Source organism: Physella acuta, unplaced genomic scaffold (assembly GCF_028476545.2).
Source record: "Physella acuta isolate Inbredline_101_S28 unplaced genomic scaffold, ASM2847654v3 ptg000541l, whole genome shotgun sequence".
NCBI lineage: Eukaryota > Metazoa > Mollusca > Gastropoda > Physidae > Physella > Physella acuta.
The window spans coordinates 52323-65000 of record NW_026732060.1 but is presented as its reverse complement, the minus strand read 5'-3'; the positions used below and the strand labels follow the sequence as shown (position 1 = coordinate 65000).

The following is a 12678-nucleotide window of genomic DNA, read 5'->3' as shown; positions in this document are numbered from 1 at the left end:
ATATATATATATATATATATATATAAAGTTGCGTTTTTCTTTATATGTTGATATATGGCACATGTTATAAGAGATTGTTGTGTTTTAATGTTTATAGACATTGCCACAATATTTAAAAAGCAAGTTAGAAATACACTAAACATGTACTGCAACATTTGTAGTTACTTTTTTGGAAGACATTTTGCGTATTGAAGACATACACATTTCGGTAGGGATTGGAGGGGGGTAGTGGGGGGGGTCATCCAATGTAGACGCTTATTGACTTTTGGGGGGGGGGGGGGAGATTTCAACATACGCTGTTGGTCTTTATTTGTTTGGCCTGATCGATTTCACATATTTAATCCGTAATCGCTTAGAGGTATTTGTTTGATCAGATTGTTTCATTTTGACATGTGTTGCATTAGTATCAAAAGGCGGTTTCTTATAATAAGTGCAAATCGTTTGCGAGGACCGCCATGTTTTGATTTTCTCGTTCAACATCAAAACGGTTTTTGTGGATGTGTTGTAACCAGTGGTGTGCGGGGAAACAAGTTACAGAGTCAGTGGGAACTCGATAATGACTTGGGTTCTACACACAAAACTAAAAGAATGGACGTCATATTCTTACCTCGGCCACGGCTTCAAATAGCAATATGTCATTATTTAGTATATTGTTTTATTTGAGACTCTTAGGGGACTAGCCAAACAGAGTCCACAAGCAGAAGGCCTCTAGCTACAGAAAAAGTTAATGAACGTTATGTTGTATTTACACGAGCTGCTCAAAAGAGTGCAAATCTCAAAATAATTAAAGTCTGTTTCACTCATTACTGATGTCGTTGAAATAACACGTTATGTCTAATACCGACTTTTAAAAAAGCAAACAGAATTAAGACAATAAACTTTATTTCTATATATTCTTTAATTAATTACCTTCCATAAATCCATGGAATAAGAACGGAGATTCCCAGCCCATCATAACGTACATCTTGTGCGGCCATCTTTTTTTGAGACTGGTAATTTTGTAACTGTTGAATAGATTGACGCCATAGATAGCCACAATATCCGTCAGGTTCGTGACCTCTGTCTCAGCTATACAGTTGCTGTACTCACAATGGGAAAAATTGAAAGTCGTTTTTGAAAAGGCGCGCCAAGTATTCTCTCTGAAGTAGGCAACTCTTTGTTGCTTTGTATTTGTGACTGAATTTACTTGGTTATCTCGCTTGATCTTTCTTACTCCGCAGTCAATGTACGGCGATATTTTACAAGGTACTATCAAACGAGTGTTAAAAGAGATTGTTGTTGCTATGATGCTTTCATTATCAATATAACCTCCTTTCATCCGTACTTCTAGCGTGGCAATCGGAAAATTCTTATTCAAATCATTATTAAGGAATGATTCCAAGTTATTAGATCGAAATTTCCGTTTTACATAAGCGTTGTAGTTCACGTTAGTTATTATTAATAGAAAAAATCCAAACACAACAGAACCAATGATGTTTTTGCGTTGTCTGTCACTAAACTTCATTCTAGATTTAAATTGTTATATACAACATTTTGATGTGCTTAAATATATGTTATAGTGTCACGGATTTTTAAAGCCCAAGCAACTTTATTTTTTAAAAAAAGAAAAATTAACATTTTAAAAAATTCATGTTCATTAAATTATCTACAATTAAAAAATACAATATGTTTCATAAGTTTAAGAAATATAAAATTAAAATGTACCTATCTATATTGTATGTTTGTTACATTACATTTTACATTTTCGAACTTAATTACTTTGTTTTATATAGTTACAATATAAAATAGTAAACAACTTTAATTATTACTGAAAACTTAAGTACTTATTAGGATTGTTACGTGTGTGTGTATGTATGTATATATATATATATATATATATATATATATATATATATATATATATATATATATGTATGTATGTATGTATGTATGTTACACATTATCAACGAAACTCTTCATCCATGTGGAACATGTATTTCCTTAGTTATATATCGTAAATGTGATAAAATTTTACTAACATCCCGTTGTTGCAATTTAAATCAATTTGAACCCGTACACATACTCACATGAAGCTCTCTTTCAGAATTATAATTATCTTACAGAAGTACCTATTAATTTGATGTGACATGAAGCTGAAATTTTAGATTTAACCATTTATGTTCCTTGTGCCTTCAATATCCATTAAAATTTTAGGCTTTTTAAATGAAAAACAGCACATATAAAATTCTGTCAGCTTTAGAAAAACAAAACGACTTTCTTCTTCGCTCATGTTGAAATTAATTCACATATTCAACCAATAACATTCGGCTTATTTTCATAGACCGTATTGATTGTGTACCATATTGTGAATTTAAAATTTCTAAATGTTTTCTTTTAACGTGGCTTATTGCTTAAGCTTAAGAGGATTACATCGCAGACACTAAATCAATTTCACATATTCTCACATAAAGACACTCTTCTGGGAACGCACGCACACACATATATATATATATATATATATATATATATATATATATATATATATAGAGAGAGAGAGAGAGAGAGAGAGAGAGAGAGAGAGAGAGAGAGAGAGAGAGAGTGAGAGAGAGACAACACAAACAGATATTTAAACGGCTCGACTTTAAGGGGGAAGACACCCAGACAATGAAACATTGACGAAAGTATTCGCCAAAAGAAATAAACCAGGAGTGATCTCCCCTAAGCTTTCTCGAATATTCTTATATGAAACAACAGGGGATGGGAACTCGGGATATAGACATGATTTTTAATTCATTTTAAATACTTAAACTTTTTAAAATAGAATAAAATCTCGTGGAAAAAGAATTGAACACCAAGTGAACGCCAAATAAAACGTGCATAATAGTGCGGAATATTATTAGTTTTAATTTACATTCGTTTTTTGAGAAATCGGAAATAGCGCAAATTACTACTTCCGGTCAACGGAAATTACTCAAAATTTGACAACAGGCAGAGAATTAGATCTTTTATTTACAAGTGAAATTTCATTTATCTATCTGAAATAGTACTCAAGTTATATGCTTTTGAAAAATTCAAAGTCGAAAAGGTACCACTTCCGGTTATTGGAAATCGCTCAAAAGTTGATGCTGATCTACTATTTTGATAAAATACTTATATATAAAATTTCATCAACCTAGCTGTAACGGTACTAAAGTTATCGTGTTTACACACACACAGACACACATACACACACACAGACATACGGACCAGATTGCAAAACTATGTTTTTCCGACTCGGGGATTTGCAAAAATCTCGAATATTATTTTTTGCACGATTACAAGTCTTCCTCTATACTTTGTATATACAAGAAAGTAAAAACTATTATAAATATACACATCGTTATTTTTTTACCAAAGTAATAAAGGAGCTATAAAACAACACGTAAAAGAAAGTCAATGTATAATGCATAAAAAAATATAAATAATTCGACCCAAAAATATTTTTTATAAACCTAATGCTGTTGTTTTTTTTTTTGTTTTTTTTTAACATTTAGACCTTTTTAACATAAACTTAGCAAAGAGATCTATAACTTAGTTATCTATGACTGGAACAGCAAGATTATTCATTTTAATAAAATTTGAAAAATTTTTTATCTTTCGAAGTCAGACCAGTCAGAACGATCTGGAGGTAAATTTGAAATTTTCTAATACATTTAAAAAGCATTAGAATGCTATAATTTCAGTTCCGTTACAGACTGCCTGCTTGCCTGACTGTTTGCCTGCCTGCCTACCTGACTGCCTTCCTGCCTGTCTGCCAGCCTGTCTGCGTGTGTTTTTTTCATATGTGTGGTCAAGCTTATTATGACGATTTGTCACAGTGGGGTTGGTGAATATAAAAATCGTCAAACTGACGTGACGTCATATATGGATGACCCCTAAAACTTACAGTCATCCAAGGATAAAGAGTAGTTTAGTTTATTACAAAGTAAGTCGAAAATATATTTAACAAAACTTATGTTAAAAACTACTTAATAGCCTAATGGGAGAATCTTAAAGTGGAATTCATATCCACAGGTAGTTACTATCAAAAGAAGTGATTTTTTTTCTTTTCACTAAAAGACGATATGAAAACATAACAGTACATTAATATTACTAAAAAAAAAGATTAACACTAAAAAGTCCTATAAAAATATGTTTTAATAAAAATGTTGTATGTAATAACGCGCGTATAATAGTGCGGAATAGTTGGATAAGTCTGCCTACTAATTTGAAGAAATTTTAATTCATTCATAAAAAACTAATTAGGCATCCAATTAAGTCAAATTTAAAGTACGTTTGCATTGTCTACATGTCCTAACCCACATGCCAACTTTGAAACGAATCTGTCAGAACTGCCCAAATTTTAGCTCGATCGTGTCGATTTGTGACGAAATATAGACAGACTGAACGAGGACGCAAGTTAAATAAAATCGTGCAAAAACGGAACGTAGTGCGTATATGTAAAGTATATTAAATTTCACTGTTGTAGAGTTGTAGTTGTTTAAAAATTAATAATCAAGATCTCAAAATTAAAGTGTGTCTTTAACATTTTGATCGCATTGACTTCCGTTGACAAACCACTCTTTTATGTTGTAAATTTTGGGCTCCATTTTCTTCGTGTTTAGAGCTTTACATAAAGTACAGCCTGCTGTCTTTAGATAGTCGTCTGTTTCTCTATACAGATCTATATGTTCTAAATACTTGCTGTAACTCTCAATATCTGAGCCCAGATTTAGCAGAAATAAAGCCAAATCTTTGGCCGTTTTAAAATTGGCCGCGTTTATGAAAGTGTTTTCCGGAAAATATTTCTCGTAGTCCACTTTTCCTCTCACAACTGGTACAACGTGGATGTCTTTGTTAAAAAGTTTGAAAAATTTCTCCGTGATGTAATCTTGACATAAAGAGTTCTCGAACGACAGGTAGAATTTGTAGTTCGGAGTCAGCGATTCCATACAAGGTGGTTTTTCGTCACAAGATTTTCCACACCCACCCCTGACGTCAACATCAATGTATTTCTGTATGATATGGAAACATTGATATATGGGGTTTTTTGTTGATTTCTAGCCTAAATTACGTTTTAATTTTTTTTAAAAACCATTTATAGAAAATAACGTGGTAATTGAAAGTTAAGCATTTATTTATTATTTTACTTAGATTTTATTTATTAAACTTGAGCCACGGGTATACAATTTATAAATTAAACCTAGAATGTCTACAAAAACCATTTAAGAGATATAGAAAATTCCTTTAGACAAAGTGAAAATTATTTTGTTCAATAAACATTTAAGCCAAATTGACACTAATGGACTTTCTACAAACGTGTTGATCAAATATACATTTGTAGACGTTCTACAAACACAAAGGCTGAAAATTTCCATGGTTAGATACCATAATATCGAACACGGATGTAACGAGACGTGACTCCTTTGTATCTAATCAACCTCAAGTGTGAATTTTATGGTTAATTATAAATAAAAGCTACAAAATTACCCTCATTTCCTTAATGTATTCGTATCTCTTTGACTCCACCAGACAATGGCCACACAGCCACATCACTGATCTTGTTTTATTCCGCGCTATTTCCCCTGAAAATGAGTCACAGTATTCAACAAAAAGATGCATTATACAAACTGAAATTTTAATCAATTTTATCTTTTAACGCCACATTAACATTTTATCTACCCCCTGGTTTTATTTCTACCCACGTAAACCCGAAAGTCTCAAGTTTGGATCACAGTTTAGAGTTATTAGCACTTGCCTGGGTCTCCCTATCCCTAACAGTGTTTCTTCCAGACTTTTTTCTCGGGGGGGGGAGGGGCACCTGAAATTTTCGGGGGGGGAGGACTAAAATTTCCGGGGGGACGACGACACTGTTAAAAGTATATAATTTATCCCCAAAGAAATGCCTGGAAGAAACTCTGATCTCTAATAGGTACCTGACTCACGTTAGAGAAATTAAATGTGGAGAAGCATAGTGTTGAAGAGTGCCGAGGTCACCAAATTAGGCGACTCTACTAGTTAGTTAACCATCTTAAAGGGTAGGCTCCAGAAAAAAAACAACTCTTCAATTAAAACGTTTTATTGAATGTAAGTTAGGGTAGTTAAAGGGAAATATTTGCAAGCATATTTGAAAATATGATTGCCATGGCAACAGCAGCCATCTGGGGAAAAAACTACCCTTTGTGGAGTTCTAAAATGTCATAACGTAACACATATACCGCCTATATTATATCATTGATCATTCTTGTAATAACACTAATAGAGTCCGCTGGCTAGTTTTTGTAACAGAAAACATTCTGGAAATATTTATTTTTTGAATTTTCAAAATTTGGTATGGCGAAACTCCATTAAAATTAATGCTTAATTTTACGGAATTTTACCATAAAAACACTTTGAAAATTTGAATCTAGCGACGGATCATTGATTATATAGCTTTATTTTTTCCAAGATGGCCGCCGTTGCCATGGCAATCATATTTTCAGAAGAGTCCCTGATGCATGCAAATATTTCCCTTAAGAACCCCAACTTATACATACACAAATAAAAAAGAAAGGCATATTAATTTAAAAGTGGGGTTTTTTTTTCGTTTTTTTCTGGAGCCTTCCCTTTTAAAGTAATTATATCGCTAGACAAATTAGTTAATAAACTTACGGTAATTAGGGCGGTCAGCTAAGGGTTGTGGCTGAAAGGTCAGTTTTGAGTACGGTGTGAAGACGTCAGAGTCCACCCTGTACGTCATAGATAAGTTGTAGGCCGTCTCCCAAGGTGATCCTTCCTCTGGACACACAAATTTAAGTTATATTTTATTTAACCTGTATTTTCTATGACAATATCCTGCCTGTATTATGGTGTAAACTAGTTGAAAGGATAGATCTAAGCACAAGTACTTTATTGATCAATCTTTTTAACTGGGTTCAAAAGAGTAACATAGACTGCATTTTGTTTAATCGCGAGTGTAAATAAGAGGATTAAATATATCAGACAAAAATCAATAAGGTTTTAGATAGTACTATTTTATTTAGCTATTATTTTCAGATAAGATACACTGTTTCTTATGTATTGTTTGAACTTTAACATATTTGAACTTAATTTTTTTATATAAGGGTTGTCATGATCGGTATATTCTATGGTTGCTAAATTGAAATGTCCCGAGCTCGAACCCCCAAATAGATGAGGCTTGATAGCTGATATCGGGGATAACTGTAAATATGGTATATAACATGTTGACACGTATTACTAAATTGTGTTGGAGAAAACTCCGTCCTAAATTACAATTAAGAAGTAGTTGTGAGTTACCTTCCATAAAACCGTGAAAAAGAAATGGAGACTCCCAGCCCATCATGACGTACATCTGGTGCGGCCATCTTGCTGGTATCTCCTTAATCACACGACCGCCGTATAGAAGAATGCTATAAATAGCCACAACGTCGGTTTTTTCAGTCACTACATCATTAAAGATACAGTTACTGAACCCGCACAATGAAAAATTAAAAGCCTTTTTCGAGAAAAACCAAGACTGGTGGTAAAACAAAGCAATGTTGAATGTTTTGTTAGCACCAATCATATTTCTGTCATTGTTTCCATTCTTTGAATTGCATACAACAAATGGAGATTCCTTACAATATATAACTAAACTTGTATTGTATGAAACGGTAGTAGCGATTATACTCTCATTGGCGATCAAGCCCCCGATCATGTTTGGGTGGATCCCAGATAAGGAAACATTAGAAAATATGCCGTCGAGACTTCTAATGTGTTTGCACTTGTTGTTTTTAATTGTCTTGTACACGATCGTGTTCAACACGCTCGATACGAAAACACACAATAGTAGGACACTCGGTAGTAGGATACAAATCACTTTAGCGACCACTGTGTTTCTCATTGTTCAGAAAATGTATGTAACTTATGAAACGTATGTTGTATTATATATATATATATATATATATATATATATATATATATATATATATATGTATATATATATATATATATGTGTGTATATATATATATATATATATATATATATATATATATATATATATATATATATATATAGGCTTAATATAAATAAATAATATATTTTGCAATTACGGTATGAACCTGTACACTGCAGTCAACTGTACCACTTACGAACTATTATTTAAAAATATATTACATTTTCTATATTTCATTGGAAAAAATTATAAATTTACAACTTTAGTTGGTGTTTTTAAATCATAAAATGAAAAATGTGTTTTTGAAAATGTAACAAGTTTTTAAAGAGGTAAGAACATAAATTATTATGTTTTGTCTTCAAAAATTATTAAATTATTAAAGCATCCTGATGACAATATCGTTTTTGGAAATAATAGTTGTAATTTTAAAAACTCTTGAAAACTATTCATTGACTATGTAAACTAAATAGAAGAAAAGTTACAAAATGTTAATATTTTAAAATTTTAAATACATTGTAGCACTTGATTTTATTTTTAAACTTTAACTTACAAACATGTGTTATATGTTACATAGAAATCATTTTCTTAACCACAATTATTTTTCCTGTAGAACTTAATGCTATTATTTTATATTTATTTAAAATTAACACAATCTACACGACCAAAACCATTGCTTTGAATGAATGCAAACTCTGGAGAATTAGCGAAAGCGAACATAGAAATAATATTCAGCCATATAAATATGGAAGAACATTATAATGGATTTTTGGAAAATCAATTGTTTTCAAATCCTGTTACATTTGTTTGGCTTGTGTTATTCAATGCAGAGGTTCCCATAATGTGCAATAAGTACACCCTCATCGATGTTGTAGTGGGGATAGATTCCTCAGTATATAACAGGGCATGGAATTTAATAAAAGTGGGAGATATAAGCTTTAATAGGGAACAGATCGCCGACGCCCCAGGATAAAAAAAATAATTCTCAAATCCTGCTTAAAAACCAAATTAATTACATATTAAAAACTAAGAAATTGCTTTTGCGTTGAGTGTTTTCATCCTATATACTCTGTGTCTCTGTAAATATGGAGGACATGCATATAGGTAAAAAAAAAACTCAAACATTAAAAACTTTCACAGACAGAGAGAATGACGTCACATGAAACTCAGCAGAAATAATATTATCAAGTCAGAAGAAACGAAATGTATGAAGTTGAAACTCACTCATTATTTGTAGATAAAAACAGAACTGATAGTTATTTCGAAAAAGATACACAATCATAAAGACGTCATTAATAATGGATAAAAAGACGATAATATTACCGCCGAATTTATTTGTCTAATATTAAAATTGTATGTATAAGAAGGAAACGCGCAAAGTACACAGAAGCACAACCAATAAAATTATAAACAATTTTAAAATGAAAATAAAAAAAGAAAATAAGTATGTTTAATCAAGTCAAATGTCATGAAGTAGATTTAAAATACCAAAAAAGTAAACGCTTATTAAAATAAACTTATGTTCCGCTGCTCTTTAGTTAGAAGTCTAAGTGAAGCGACTACGTGTGAATAGTAAGTGCCGATCTAGCGTCTTATATATGTAAAAAACAAAGACTAATATATATTGTTGAAATGTCGCTTTAGAAATATGATATCATTCTGCATTATGTTTCCGATTTTGTTTGTGTTTGTGCTTGCTTTTGTGTTTGTGTTTGCGTCTGTATTTGTGTTTGCGTTTGCATATGCACTTGTGTTTGTTTTTGTGTTTGTTCATGTGTATGCGTTTGTATTTGTGTTTGTGTTTGCGTTTACATTTGCATTTGCATTTGTATTTACGTTTGCGCTTGTGTTTGGCTTTGGATTATATTTTGGTTGTGGCTGGTTGTTATTTTAGTTGTGATGTAAGTTTAGAGTAAGCGTTTAGTTGTGTTTGATATCCTCAAGCTTCCATATTTACATTTAGATATTTATTTGGAAAAGTAATATATTTCCTAAACCCGGGAAATGACGGTAAATGCTGCTTACAGATACGTTTTTAACGGACGGCTAGTATGTATATAAGCAGAGAAGTATAAACACAGAAGATAGGGTAAAAATTATACGAATTAATTAATTTAGTCAAGTTGACGAAAGAAAATTTTAATTTATAACAAAACTTTAGCCAACTACAGTTGAGTATACTGAAGCAGATACCAGAAGTTTATCTTGACTATACGCTATAAAACCCAGATATTTTAATATTAAATTTTTTATCATAATCTAGTAAATATGGGATATAGTGCAGATAAATAATCATGTTTTGGACTATAAATTGATAGTTAACTGTTGTGATTTACAAACATCCGATTGCCATCATAAAATAGAACAAAAATAGAACCGAGGAAAAATACAGACTAATCGTTTTTTCTAATTGATGTTTTGTTTTAATTTTATAAGTATTTTCATTTTTGGCTTTTGCTAATATTTTTACAGCATTTTTTTTTGTAGGAATATTCATTTGGTTGATTTTTTTTATTTAAATTCCATTTTGTTAAATAATGTAACACCATGACTCAGAGTTTTAAACATGTCAAAACTGAAATTCCATTTTTTTTTAGTTCTATACAGTTTTTTGTTTCGTAACTTAATCTGAGCTTTCAGCTCAGAAATTTGAATTCTTTAACATAATCAAAGCTGCGTGATTAATCAGAGATTAGCTTTATCCCACACATTACGGGTGATTAAATTCCGCCTGAGAAAGCGTCTTAAATGGTAAACTATTTCTTCTTTGTATAATATATTTTACTGTTTTTTAATACTGAAAACCTGTCGAGTCTTAAGTTCTTACTTATCAATACACAGTTTCATTTGTAAATTTGTGCATTTTAGCAATGAACTTTTTTAGCTGTTAAGAATGAAGGGAAATATGGGAAATACACCTCCTGGAAAAATAAAGCGGGGGTGATCTCCCCTAAAATTTCACGAATATTCTTATACATTTCTACGGGGATAGCAACTCGGAATATAGACGTGATTTTTTGTACTACTTCTATTCACCGGAAATTAATCAAAATTTGATAGAAAACAAATAATTAGATATTTTAGTTACATTGAAAATTTCCTCTAATCTATATATCAGAAACAGTAGAATAATTTCCGCTTCCGTTTACCGGAAATCGCTGAAAATTTAAAACAGAACTACAAATTCAATATAGTACTTATATATGAACTTTCATCAACCTGGCTGTAACGGTAGCCAAGTTATCGTGTGCACTGTCAGTCATACACAGAGAAATTGCGAGACTAAGTTTTTCCAAATCAGGTAGGTGTAAAACGTCACGTTTTGTGAAAATCTCGATTTAAAATTTTTTTTTTCACAATTACAATATTTTTTCTATACTTCGTATACGAGAAAGTAAAATCCTTGAGCTTGCTAAAAATTGTGTGAGTTTTACCCTTTCAAATCTGAAGGTCCATGGGGAAGGTAAAGTAGAGCTCACCTGTTTCTGAGACATCTATTAGTTATATGAGAGTGTGGTGAGCAGAATGCTTTAAGTGATGGCCGTTCGTCTCTCGGTTTCGTGTGATGGTATTTTTCCATGTAGAAGTGGGGTTCAACGGTCTAGCGGTTTCGAGTCGATTGGTTTGGTCTATTGTTTTGATGTGATGGTGGAAGAGGTTTTTGCTATTTCAGTTCACTAATGGTAGACACCACAGAATTGTTTTTCAATATTTGACATTTTCCAATGTGTTTACTAACTCTATTTTTTTAACAATAGACAAAAATAGTATACATTCGCCTTTAACAATTGTTGTTGCCATTGAAATAACGAAAATGTGTGAAAATAATCATCATTTTTTAAATCTATATCTTTGATCGAAATATATATATATATATATATATATATATATATATATATATATATATATATATCAACTCAAATAAATCAAATTTTTATTACAAATTGAGATTACTCATACCAATCTACACATTTATACTATTGCAAAAGCTAAAATGCATTTTTAATTCATTTTTTCCGTATAACTATGCTCCTAACTAAATGTAAAAACGTAGTCAAATAAGAGGTATAATGCTTGATGCATTTGGAAAGTTTCAATTGTTTTCAGAGCCCAATGAAATTGAATAACCAATTTTACTTCAAATTTAATCTTGAGTAAGAGTGAATAAAAGCGTAGAATTAGGTTAATTGAGTTTTGAATTTAGTTAGCCTTAATTCATATCAATGAGTCAATCATTATTTAAGATTTAATTGTTTTTGTTCATTTAGTTTGAGGATACTTTATTTGACTACCTCAATACTCAGAGGTAAACGCTTGAGGTTACCCGCACCACCAACCACGGTCCTCTCTAAGGGTCCGATGAGTCATCAATTACGAGTAATCACTCAAGCTCAAAGACCACATATGTGTAGTGTAAATCAATTAATACTTTTCGCTACTGAGCCTATGTCGGTGTACCCTGATCAACAATGTATGACGTATTTTCTTAATCTGCTACTAAGCCCCACTTGGCTAAAATGTCTTATTCATTAGCACATATGTCGTTTACATCCAGATGTAAAGACTTTTCATAGTCGTTCAAGCATATCCTAAAATAATGTACAAGATTATATAGAGACGTGGGTACAGTAGACAATCTAACCAATGGCATAAAAAAATAATCCTAACACTAAAACGAATATCGATCATTTATACTCAGGCTGTTCTGTGTTTAATTATCATACTATTATATGCCATGTGTTAGAGCTTG

General features: G+C 31.5%; 2 protein-coding genes across 2 annotated transcripts in view; both read right to left on the bottom strand.

Moving 5' to 3' along the window:
• The window catches only part of LOC131945960 (alpha-(1,3)-fucosyltransferase C-like), a 26656-nt gene extending 18020 nt beyond the window's left edge, over positions 1-8636 (bottom strand). Inside the window, exons 1-3 of the mRNA XM_059306594.1 lie at positions 8482-8636; positions 7294-7899; positions 6649-6774 (exon numbers count right to left, since the gene is read on the bottom strand). Of these exons, the coding sequence (XP_059162577.1) occupies positions 6649-6774; positions 7294-7879 (712 nt within the window). The 5' untranslated portion in view covers positions 7880-7899; positions 8482-8636. The remainder of the gene's footprint in view (positions 1-6648; positions 6775-7293; positions 7900-8481) is intronic.
• LOC131945963 (glycoprotein 3-alpha-L-fucosyltransferase A-like) lies at positions 4147-5576 on the bottom strand. The gene is made up of 2 exons (XM_059306597.1): positions 5488-5576; positions 4147-5012 (listed from the first exon to the last, which is right to left on the bottom strand). The coding sequence occupies exons 1-2, from the start codon at positions 5548-5550 to the stop codon at positions 4527-4529; spliced, it is 549 nt and encodes a 182-aa protein (XP_059162580.1). The 5' UTR covers positions 5551-5576; the 3' UTR covers positions 4147-4526.
• Positions 8637-12678: the final 4042 nt, after the last annotated feature.

What these genes read in the sequence shown, in the direction of transcription:
- LOC131945963 (XM_059306597.1), bottom strand. Translation starts at nt 5,550, where the DNA reads ATGTGGCTGTGTGGCCATTGTCTGGTGGAGTCAAAGAGATACGAATAC. An exon ending in AATACATTAAGGAAATGAGG is followed by an intron (nt 5,013 to 5,487) that starts GTAATTTTGTAG and finishes CATATCATACAG; the next exon opens with AAATACATTGATGTTGACGT.